Genomic DNA, 12818 nt, shown 5'->3' on the forward strand with positions numbered 1-12818 from the left:
AAAAATACAGATTACGATTCACTCTCAGACTACTTTAGACTTTAGCCATCCACCCATCAACCCAACCCCTTGCCTCCACCTCACATGCCAGCTTGTATAGATCATCTGCTTATTCATGGCCAACTCTAACTCAATCACTGCCTTCCAGCAGAACAGTAATAAATGACAGCAGGGGAAATTACAGTCATTCGTCTCTGTCTACCCACATCATGCCTGCCTTCTTTTCAATCTCTTTGAAACCAGGATACCTGTATCATCTCCATCCTCATTTTCTTTGTCTTTATCAACCCCACTTAGCTCTTTTCTTTCTACCTGGAATAGCCCAGCATTTATGTCAATAGCGTGTTGATAATCTCCACCGATCTCAGTTAAAATGGCACAAGCTTATGTACAGAGATGGTAATCTGCATAGGAGGCACAAACTTCTCGTATCTGTACATCTGCTTTCATTTGATAGACGACCTGTCAGACATAAAACAGGTCACCTCCGCATCACAACAGGTGTGTTGTGGGCTATGTGACTTATACCGTGTGCAGTGGCTGTTATTAAGGCAGCTGGGGGAGGGGGCTTAATTGCAGCTCTCTCTTCTCTCACAAAATTGCCAGTTTCATTTTGAGTCTCTCATCAAAGTGCTGAAGCCAGATGCCAGTGTTGCACTTTAAGCATTTGGCACCTTTTTTTTCCTATTCTTCAGTATCTGGACTAAACAAATAAGCAGTCACTGTTGTTAGGTGCTGGTTGTAGACTTGTAACATAAAGAAATGTGCTCAGCAGTAAACAAAAAGGACTGTTTTTTTTTTTTGTTTTTTTTTGTTCTTGTTAGATTAGTTACATGTTTAATTTAACAATGTGCAACACTACAACATCAAACAATGCAATATTTTAAAGCCCTTCAGCATGATTCTTATTTAGATTAATCTTTTTCATCTCTTAATATGTTTGATAACCCTAGGCTTATCTATCTGTCCATCCACATTAGATGGATGGAAAATTAGGTTAAAAGAGTGCAGAATCTTCTGTTTTGCATTGCAAAAATTAGATTAACCCTCTTACCACTGATCAGAAATGAATCATATTACTTCAGACTACATTACTATGATTGCATGAAGTATAACAGTTGTAAACATAGACAGCCTGTAACCTCTTAACCAATGCTGGTCTTAATTGCTAATTTTTCTCTTGTTACATATATGCATCAGACGGAGGTTATCAAAGGGCCATGTGGTAGCGTGGGGATGACGTTCAGGCATGTTTCTGCTACTGAGGGAGATGCAGTGCACGTCAGCATCGAGACCGTTACGCCCAACTCCCCTGCAGCCTTGGCAGACTTGCAGAAGGGTGATCGCCTCATTGCCATTGGAGGTCTGAGTGTGTTACCTTTTATAAACACTTTAAACTTTAAATAACATTTTCTTTTTTGTCCTGTTTACTGAAGACTTTCCCACTCTTGTTTCTGTTGACAGGTGTTAAGGTGACATCATCGGTTCAAGTGCCCAAACTGTTGAAACAGGCTGGAGAAAGGGTGCTGGTATTATATGAGAGGCCTGTTCGACACCAGACTCCCTCGTCGGGAAGCCTGGGAACTGTGCAAGAAGGATTTGGACAGCTTGAGGAAACCGGTTTTATTCCCCAACCAGGAGGCTATGAAGAAGACCCAGCCCCCATCACCACCCTTTCTGACATATCCGACAGCAAAGACATGGACTCCGAGTTTGAAGAGTTGGTTGTGGACTCAAAACCTAATCAGACTGGTGGCCCTAATGGCAATACCACAAATACCAGTGACATCAAGGAGGATTTCTTGCTTTCAGTAAACCAAAGCCCCAAAAGGACTGTGGCCAACTTGGCCTCTAAGCCCCTTGGTACCATTTCACCCATCCTAAACCGCAAGTTAAACCTAGTGGGTCTCCAGTCACCACTAAAGCCCCAGCCCAAAGAGTCACCAAAGCCCTCACCGCATAAGACAAGTTGTGATCCAGCAGAGGGTCTGCAGCGCCCTTCTGTCCCTCCCCCACCTCCTCCCTCTCGCCCTCCAGTGCCACCTAGACCTCAGATAAGGTTGACATCGGCCAGTTCAGAAACCAGTCTTTTGGAAGCAGTTGATTCTGTTTCACCTACTTACACTTCTACTAACCCTAATGCTACTGAGACTACAACCATCAGTGCTCCCGAAAAATCTCCAGAAAGAGTTCCACCCAGTGAGGATAAGGCTGGCACTGAGAGGTTATCTGTCAGACAGGCTGAGTCAAAGCAGTCTACCAAGCCAACAGAGTCCAGTGATGAGAATCTAGCACCCACCACTGTGACAAGCGGCAGCAAAGTCGATCAAGCAAAGGATAAAGCTTCAGAGAGTTCCTGCAGCACACGAGACAGTCTAGAAGACCACTCCCTGTGGGAATCCCCAGAAACCATGTTTCGTAACCAGTCAGCCCGCTGGCCCAAGGCCTCTGTGGTGTTTGAGGTGGAAAGCAACCATAAGTACCTTAATGTGGCCCTGTGGTGCAAAGATCCCTTTAAGCTAGGTAGTTTGTTGTGCCTGGGTCATGTCAGCCTCCAGCTGGAGCATGTAGCTTTGGAATGTATGGCCACATCTTCTGCCGAGTACCAGTGCATCTTTAGATTAGGGCCTCCAGAGCCTAGAGCAAACGTCAGTCGCACTGCCCTGCGTAGTCTTGGTACCCACAAGGGCTTCAATGAGAAGCTGTGTTATGGAGATGTTACTCTGAACTTCTGTTACTTAGCTGAGGGTGAGTTAGAGTGTCCAGGGGGCATCCCAGAAAGGGAGCGAGAGGGGAGCCTCCATGATGAAGATCTAAGAGAGAGGGATCCCATCAACTCAGCACCCCGTGATGACTTGGCCTACAGCGCTATTCACGTAGCAGAGGTTCGTCACAACTTTCAGGACACTCAGTTTCAGAACCCTACCTGGTGTGAATATTGCAAGAAGAAGGTTTGGACGAAGGCAGCTTCTCAATGTATGATCTGCGCTTACGTTTGCCACAAGAAGTGCCAGGACAAGTGCCTCGCTGAAAACCCTTTCTGTGTGGCAGCAGCTGAACGTCGTGGAGCTGACCCTGAAGCCAAATCCACCATAAACCGGGCCACGACTGGCCTAACACGCCATATCATCAATACCAGCTCCCGCCTGCTTAATCTTCGCCAGGTGCCCAAGACTCGGTTTGTTGAGCAAGTGACTGATGTGGTGCCTGGAGTGGTAGAGCCTTCACCGAAGCACACTCCCAACACATCTGACAATGAGAGCAGTGATACTGAGACCTATACCAGCGGTGCCAGTCCCTCAAAGCAACCTGCTGGCAGTGGTGTCAGCAGTAAACTTGTACGTAAGGAGGGTGGGTTGGATGACAGTGTGTTTATTGCTGTGAAGGAGATAGGCCGTGATCTGTACCGGGGACTGCCCACAGATGAGCGCTCACAGAAGCTGGAGTTGATGCTGGATAAGCTGCAGCAAGAAATTGACCAAGAGTTGGAGCACAATAACACACTTGTGATGGAAGAGAGGGAGACCGCAGATGCACGGCGCAAAGCTCTAATCAGTACCGCCCTGGCCAAGTCTGGGGAGAGGCTCCAAGCCCTCACCCTGCTAATGATCCACTACCGTGCTGGCATTGAGGACCTGGAGTCAGTGGAGAGCACCTCTCCTTCAGAGCAGCAAGCCTTTAAAGGCAACAGAGAAGGCCTGGAGGAAGAAGCCCTGATGGGGACAGACGTCTGTGATGGTGACATATGCAGCCCTGTGGAGGTGCAACTGCTGGATGACATTACTGAGGAGCAGATCTGTGTGGAGGCACTCCACTAAAGACTTACAAAGACAGTTTGTGATTTTAAAAATTGGAAAATTTCCACCGTCCATTTTAGATATTGGGGTCCAGTGTTTGATTTAAATGTTTTCTCATGAAAAGGACAGAATGATTTTCCTCCCCAAGGATTTACACCAGTCAGGCATACCATTATGACCACTGACAGGAGAAGTAAATAACACTGACTCCAAATTCACTAGATCCCAAACTGATCAAGTATTTGTGGGATGATCCACTGATGCCCCTCCCCCTAACCTTTAGGACCCACTAACAACGTTCTGTTGCCAGACACCACAGGACACCCTCAGAAGGCCCATGTCCATTCTCTGATGAGTCACAACTGTTTTGGAGGCACAAGGGAGACCTACACAATATCAGGAAGGTGGCCATAATGTTATGCTTGATCGGTGCATGTTATTGATGTTTTGATTTGTACAGTGTGATCCTGGTTCCATGCTTTGGGTTCTACAAGGGAATCTTGAAAGCTACACCATTACCTGCCCTCAGTAGTGCTGCATTATTGCATTATCCTCCGGTTTTGTTGTCTGTGGCTTCAAAATGTCACTGCCAGCTTTGACATAAGGCCTTTAGAAAATGGGCATCTTTGGTTAATTAGTATGAATCATTTTAATTTTGGAAAAGAAAAATAATTGTTTAGTATTTGTTGGCTGTGTGCATATATACGTATATATATATATATATATATATATATATATATATATATATATATATATATATATATGCGTGACTTAAGCAGGTTAAGCAGACACAGCAGCACATCACATTTATCTGAGGGTGCTGCGGGCAGTGATATCTTTTGTTTTGTGCACTTTTTTATTGTAAAATATTTGGAGTTTAGAAGTGACTTCCTGCTCACAAAGCTCGTTGGGATTGCAGCAGCTGTATTATTGACAGTGGAACCTTATATATATATATATAAATCATGTTTTTCATTTAGTGTTTATTTGTATTGGTTAGGATAAATATGTTTAATTATGTAACTAATTTACAACAATACCTTACACCTTCCATCGTTGGAGATGTAAGATGTAATTGTCCTGAGTGTTAATATTGAATTAATTCTTAATTTACTAATTGTTATTATTTATTATCATTATTATAATTAACAGTGTATATATTTTCTCATGTCTTGCCAAGTCATGTTTTGTTCAGAAAACCCCTCCAACAAAAACAAAACATTGGGTTCTGCAATGCAAGAAATCACATGATTTTTATTGCAGATCATTTGCCTTCAATAGATGCTTTCATGTTGTTTTCTTACCCAAATGAATGTATGGCCCTTTTCTGTCTATACACAGCTGCAGCTGTTTGCTACCTTGTAAAACATCTAATATTAATGTTAGCCTTTTACAGGGGTTCTGTTATAATCTGCTTCAGCTCCCAAAACACTATGCTGTTCATCTGTCTTTACAACCTTAGATGGCAACTTTAAAATAATTGTTTGTGAACAGGGAACATCGTTCTCTAGTATCTCAAGAGGAAAAATCTACCCTTCACACTGAAAAATGTCTAAATATATTCTGGTGGCAATGATCAATTCTTTCTATATATTGATGGGTATTTTGATATTCAGTGCCACAGCTCTAGGTTGACGGTTGATACTCCATAAGAGCTTTCTAAAAATTGTTAGAATCAGGTTCTAAAAACTCAAATTCAAAAAAACCTTTACAGAAGTCATTATGACTTGTTACAGTGGGAAAAGCACAGGTGTGTTAATTACAGCTGCACTGCACTTATAGGAGGTCTTGTTTTTTTGCACTCTGGTTCACTTAATGCAACTGCTATTTTTATTTTGAGGGAAGACGAAAAACAATCTAGAAAGACCAGTTGGACTGATTGCTGAGAAGATAAACACTGCATAGTGGTAGTTATTACAAAAAAATTCAAATAAAAATATGACAACAGCCATAGGTTTATGTTGATATCAAGAAAACAGTAAAAGTAATAGATAGAGCTAATAAATAAGTAGCAAGTAATTGGCAAACACCAGCTTGTCAGATGACTCTGCACTGCTTTGCAGCAAAGGTTTAGCCAGTTTCTGCACCTGTGTCCATACCCCTGTTGTGTGCCCAGAGTGGCCTCATATCCTCTGCTGGCCACTGAATGCAGCACCTTTTAGATTATTTTCTATGGAAAAAGCAGAATTAAGACAGTCTCAGTCTAAAATCTGGGGATTCCTGTTTTATGTGTGACACGTTTTCTTTGATTACAGAAACATGCTAATGGTAGATTTCCCAATTAGAAATTATGAGCATCACCCCAAATATTAATGAGTTAGAAGAGGTTAGATTTTTCCTTTCATGTAGCATGAAGGGCATGTTTCCTGTTCTTTCCAATGTATCAGCTATGTTGCTTATGTAGATAATGGCTAACTGGCTGCTGTACTTGTCAGTCTCTCGATCTCTGTATATCCAGATTTTTTGTGCAATATTTTTGTAGGAAATGGAGCTGATAATTGGGAATGAGTCACCATGTCTGTGATTTCTCTTTTTAAAGTGTGTAGTCTATATGCCCATCCTTCTGGTAATGCCAACTATGGGTTTTGGGGTACCAATTAGAACCTTGTGGGAGTTCACTTTATTCCATAAATGTCTCTGTTGGCCTGAGAAGCCCTGCTTTTGCTGCTGCTGTTACAATGTGCTCTTCGACCCCCCCCCCCACACACACACATCTACCCACCCAACCCCGTAGCTCTAACCTTTGAGCCTGCACATACATATTGACTGCCCACCACAGCTATCAGTAGGTCCAGATGCTGTTTCTTTCTTTCGTTGTGTGAGTACGTGAGGGATGTTGTACATCAGTTTTTAAGAAAGGCTCATGTGTTGAAACTTTATTGTACATAACCGAAATAAACGAGATCAAATGAATTCCTGTCTTTATGGTTTGATCACATGGGAGAACTTAAAATGCACAAGGTCAGGATGTATCCCTCCAGGAAAAGCAAAACTTGATGTTAAATGACAGATTTAATACTACACAAATATAGTTTTTTAAGATTTATTTATATTAAAAATGTTGAACAGCAAGGGGAGCATGCTTACATTTCAAATAAAAATGGAGTCTTGCGTGGTGAGCATGCATATAGGCCATGACTGGTGAGTGTGTAACCTAATTCCAGGTCTTTCTGAAGCTCTTCACAAGTGGAGTCTGACTTCTCTGTCAGAAATCTTGCTAGGAGCACATGGTCGTGGCCGGCTGATGTTGTTTCCACTCCCGGATTATGGCCCCAACGGTGCTCACTGGAACATTCAGAAGTTAAGAAATCCTTCTGTAACCAGTGCCATCAGTACGTTTTGCAACAACAAGGTTGCGAAGGCCTTGAGAGAGCTCTTCGGTTTTATCCATCATGAGATGTTTCTTGTGTGACACCTTGGCAGTGAGACACCTTTTCATAGGCCATCAGTTGGAACTGAATGAATGTGTTCAATACTTTTTCCCTGTGTCATTCCATTTTGTAACACGTAACTTCATTTATGGACATCTAAGGTTTGATTTCTTTGCGTGTGTGGGTTGCATTGCGTTGTTACCAATATGTCAGTAGCACCTTTAGAAATATATTTACTGAGAAAAATGGTGATGGGTTCAGTACTTATTTTACCCGCAGCAACACATTATCCTCTAATTATGACAAATTCATTCATTCATTCATCTTCTGTAACTGCTTATTCCTGTTAAGGGTCGCGGGGTCTGCTGGAGCCAATCCCAGCTGATTATGACAAATGTCCCGCGAAAGTTTGATATAATAACAATGATAAAGCATTGACATTTTATATCCCAGACAAAGTTCAACGTCACTGTTCTAAATACATGTATTAAAAACACACTTGTATAAAATTCCTTCATAGTCATAGTCGGACATACATAATATGAACATGAATACACAACCACAAGGCTTTATTCCAGTTTCTCACAGTTCTTGTGTTTTCTTTTTAAAGATTAATTCCATGGAGTTATTGTATGCTTTTCTTCATTTCATACTTGTAAAAAATGAAATAAATGCAAGGAGATGTGCTGAGAGGCTATCCAGGATACATATTGGCTTATAACACTATGTGGAAGAAATGTCTTTTCATCTTTCAGCATTATTAATTTTAGCTTTGAGGTCATAACATGCTCTAAAACCATGCACTTCATCTTCAATTCTCTTGCCTTTCATTTTCTCTCTCAGCTGTGCAATTTCCTCAGTATCGATGGAAACCCTGCAGATGTAATCCACTGTTGAATTTCAGTGAAACAGAGGACAGCAGCACATGCACAAGTCTTTGTTCATCCCATTGAGGGTAAAAGGCTCATCAGGTTTGTTGACCAAGGAATTGAGATTCGCATGGTAATCTTCCAAGATGGCTACAGTGGGAGCCACCACTCTGAGCTTAGGAATCCCATGATGTAATGGAAGGTTTGTCTGTCTTTATATACAGTTTATGCTAGGCTGATGCAGTATTTTTGTGAGATGTACCCATAATCTATGAGAAAGATACCATTTGAAAGCTATTACTCTTCTGCTTATACAAAAGTAAGTTATTCCTCCGGGTTCTGTGCTGGGACCAATACTCTTATTATTCTCTGACTTGAACTTCCATTGCTATGCAGATGACACCCAGCTATATTTATCCACGAAACCAGATGAAAGTGATCAGCTGGTTAAATTCCAAGCATCTCTTAAAGATATAAAGGCTTGAATGACCTTTAATTTTCTGCTCTTAAACTCAGACAAAACAAAAGTCATTGTATTTGTCCCTAACAGCTGAGTGATGCTGAAAAAGTACCTCATGTATTTGTGTCTTCCAGGCTGGATTACTGTAATTCATTACTGTCTGGCTGTCCAAATAGCTCTTTAAAAAGCCTCCAATTGATTCAAAATGCTGCAGCAAGAGCATTGACAGGAATTAGCAAGAGAGATCATATTACTCCAGTTTTAGCTTCTCTTCATTGGATAGAGGCTTAAAGGCCTAGCTCCATCGTATCTTAAAGACCTCATTGTACCATATCATCCCAACAGATCACTTCGATCTCAAAGTGCAGGCCTACTTGTGGTTCCTAGAATTTCAAAAAGTAGAATGGGAAGCTTTCAGCTATCAGGCTCCTCTCCTGTGGAACCAGATCCCAGTTTGGAGGCAGACACCCTCTCCACTTTTAAGGTTAGGCCTAAGACTTTCCTTTTTGATGAAGCTTCTCTGTTGAAGCTCCAGTCCTCTAATTTCTTATCTAATTTCTTGTCTATTACTACTCATGAAATTCTGGTACTACTGTATAGCATGTTATATGCTCGTAACTGCATCATTCTCCAATCTGCCTATGGTGCCTTTTATATTAAAAAATTATAGCAGCTAACTCTCCTGTAATAGGACAAGTGTTGTCACTAACAGCTTTATTTATATTACAAAACTGTCATGTAACATCATCAGCTATATCTTGTTTTTGTATCATCATCAGATTCTACATGTATTCTTTAGTCAGATGTATGTCTATGTATGACAGATGGATGTTTATCTCGTTCCTACTACTGTTCTCTTCTCTCTTTCCTCTGTCTGTACCCGGCTGGCCTTAGGCAGATGGGTCCCTCCATATGAGCTGGGTTCTGTTCAAGGTTTCTTCCTGTTAAAAGACAGTTTTTCCTCTGGGGGTTTCAGGACGGGTTTCAGACCAGATTTCCTAAAGCGTCTTGACAAAATTTGTATTGTGATTGACTTAACAACTGAATTCAATTGAATTTTTGCAAATTTTATGTTTGTGTTATACACGGAAATTATATGATTATTAAAAGAAACATGACGCAGGGCTTAATCCATCTCTTACTGTTTTTTTTTTTGTAACAGTTTCAGTGGCATTTAGTCCAACACCCATTCCCAATGGCATGAGATGTATCCTGACAGTAAAAATAATCTTGTGAATTGCCACATATATCCTGAAATTGTCTTTAAAATTTACCCCCACTGCAATCCAGTTATGTTAAAAACATCTTTAAGTGTCCCCATAGGATCTTCTTTCAATAAGCCTTTTTCTAATTTTACGTCCAACCCGACTGTTACCCATACACTGAAGGTCTGGATTCAGTTTAGACGATCCCTCAACATTACAGGGCTGTCGCTTGCCGCTCCAGTGACAAAAAACACATTTACTCCATCAGTAATTGATGGTGCCTTTGATTCCTGGTCACAAATTGGAATTAAGTCACTATACGTCCTTTACATAGATGGTAAGTTTGCCTCCTTTGAACATAAATCACAAAAAAAATGGTATTCACAGGTTGGATTTTTTCAGGTATCTCCAAGTCAGATGTTTTGTTATATGTAACTCAGACTGTTTTCCCTTATCCCCTCCCATGTCACTTTTAGACTCAACTTTAAATGTTCTACAGTCAAATTGTCAGTAAAATTTATAAACTGATCAATTCACATCAAGTGACCAATTTGGAGTCTCTTCAACGTAATTAGGAAACAGACTTGGAGGAGCCTGTTTCAGAGCCAGTCTGGCAAAAGATTATTCAAAGGATTTATTCCTTCTCTGTATGCCTAAGACATGCTGTGGTGAAATGACGTCTTCATTGGTCCAATTTCCAGCCACACTGTTGCGTATGTTTTGGACATGCCCAAAGCTGTATAGATTTTGGCAATCTATTTTTGAGGCCTTCTCCAAAACATGTCGTAAAACTGTACACCCATCCTCTTTATTTTCCCTGTTTGGGGTGACCCCAGTGGATAGCTCTCTTAGTAAGTGCAATATAAACATGTTTGCATTCTGTTCTTTGCTGGCCAGAAGGCTTATTCTCTCTAAATGGAAAGATTCTCAACCTCCGACATATGGACATTGGATTAGAAAGGTTATGTGTCATGTCCATCTAGAAAAAGTTAGGTACACCATTCGAGGATCTGTTGGGAAATTTTACTTTTAATTTTTTCCTCTTTTCTTTATTTCTTTTTAAACATCTGGCTATATGTATATGTATTCCAACATTGGTCTGGCATTTTGGGTATGGGGTGGGAAGGGTTTATGTTATGTTTGTTCAGACTGTGTCTGTTCATGTAGTTTTAAAAATTTGGAAAATAATAATAAAAAAACATTTTTATGAGGGTTCACTATAGCTGTGTACCATCCCTCCCTCGCTCCGTTATTACAATCACATTTTTCTTAATATATTTGATTACAGTGCATCAGGCGTTCCTTACCCAAAAGACAACAAAATATGATGTATAAATGGGTAAAGTTTCCTTACTGCTAGACTGATGCAAGAACAATAACTGTCTGGGTTCTTAGTGAAGAGGAAAAGGAGGCATTGTAAGAGCATCTGCAAAAGTAATTGAAGCCCAGTGTTGAGATGGACAAGCTGATTACAGTGTGTCTGCTCTCGCATTTCCCCATCATGGCAACTTATTCTGCTGTCTTCCAGGGCTCAGCCCCGGCAACCACTGAGTGTATTTCTGTGGCCAAACTGAAAAGCATGCATATTACTCCTCTGTTCACCTTGAACTGTCACGGTAATAATGTGAAGCAACATTTGGGACTAACATTTTGTCTGTATGCCCAGTATACCAAATGGTAATGGTGCCAACAATCAACTGCCCATATATTTAGTGTCAGTGCTGCTTGTTTCTGAGGAGGAAGCTGCTTTTCAGAATACAGTATCCCACATTTATTAGGACATATGTTTTTTTTTTTCTAAAAATGAAAAAACAAACAAACAAAAACATCCAGCCAATGACATACTGTACATGTAAGACTTACACTGACATGTTAGCAACAGATTCTGGATGAACAAAACCACAAAAAATACTCAAAAATAAATACATGTCATGCAATATTACTTAAAAACATATGCAGCATAGGTCACACTTTTGAGAAATCACTCAGTTTGTTGTTTATAATCATAATGTTTTTGCTACTATGATAAAATCCAGTTTTTCTCAGCTCTCCAGCAGGTTTTCAAGGAAAAATAAATCAAAATAATATATAAAAAAATAATGTATGTGACAGAAAATCCAGTGTGTTATAAACACAATGAATACTACAGAAATCAAAAAAATATATACATTTATGAACAAATACATTTGTAGTGTAATTGTTTGCAGATTTTCTGAGAAGTAGAGTATTAGTAGAGAAGTAGTACCAGCAGTAATAATATTCTATTCATCCACCATAGTTCATTTGGGAGAAATAATGTCACTGGCTGTCAAAGAAACATAATATTAACTCAGCTTAAAAGCAAATTTAAAGATGCTGTTTTCTTTTGTTTGTTTTTTTGTAATTCTTTGTACCTAGCCTACGAGACATTGAAACTGGGGCATCCTGGTAGCTGACCTTACAGTGGATATTACTCTACAATGTCCACTCTCTGGTTTGATTTCAACTCGGACCTCAACTGTATGCCTCTCTTTCCCCTTGATTGCTTCCTTTTTTTCCCCTGTTGAGTAAGCCTCAATACCAATACATGATCTAAAAAGAGAAACTGGCAAAAAAATGATGCAGTGTTAGTTACATAGCAGAGTGTCTTATTTCCTTCACTGGTCCTTCTGAAACATGTAAAATTGTGTTTGTGCTGATTATCTACAACAGAACTTCAACCAACAGAATTTGGGCTGTAACTGTTTTAACAGAGAAAATGTTCTACCCACCTCACAACACGCCCATCATCTCATTTTAGGCAGTGGGTTCCTTTGGTGAACAGTACTGTACAGTAAATGTAGAACAACAATCACCGACAGATGCAAGACCAGAAAACTACACAATTCTACTTAACACAGGTAACAGTTAAACTGAGCACATAGCCACACTTGTTTTCAGCTTCTGGTTATTTACCACCGCTGCCCAAATTGCACAATTTCTTGCACCAATACTTTTTTTTTGACAGTTTCCTGTGGCTGGTGTGTGCTAAAAGGTTTTTCTTCAAAAGGCAGACTCTTTGTGCTATGGAGGATAATGTACTTCATGGTGGTAATATCTGCTGTGCTGACGATAAAAACATGTGGTCTGTAAACAAT

At 40.3% G+C, this 12818-nt stretch overlaps 1 protein-coding gene across 2 annotated transcripts in view; it reads left to right on the forward strand.

Annotated features, from left to right (window-relative positions):
- The window catches only part of pdzd8 (PDZ domain containing 8), a 40586-nt gene extending 33876 nt beyond the window's left edge, over window positions 1–6710 (forward strand). Inside the window, exons 4-5 of one of the 2 annotated variants that reach the window (XM_084561611.1) lie at window positions 1201–1369; window positions 1465–6710. In XM_084561611.1, coding sequence (XP_084417737.1) covers window positions 1201–1369; window positions 1465–3818 — 2523 coding nt within the window. In that variant the 3' untranslated portion in view covers window positions 3819–6710. The remainder of the gene's footprint in view (window positions 1–1200; window positions 1370–1464) is intronic. The other variant, XM_084561612.1, reaches the window with a different exon arrangement.
- The last annotated feature ends 6108 nt before the right edge of the window (window positions 6711–12818 follow it).

Source organism: Chelon labrosus (assembly GCF_963514085.1).
Source record: "Chelon labrosus genome assembly, chromosome: 15".
In the NCBI taxonomy this organism is placed as follows: Eukaryota; Metazoa; Chordata; class Actinopteri; order Mugiliformes; family Mugilidae; genus Chelon; species Chelon labrosus.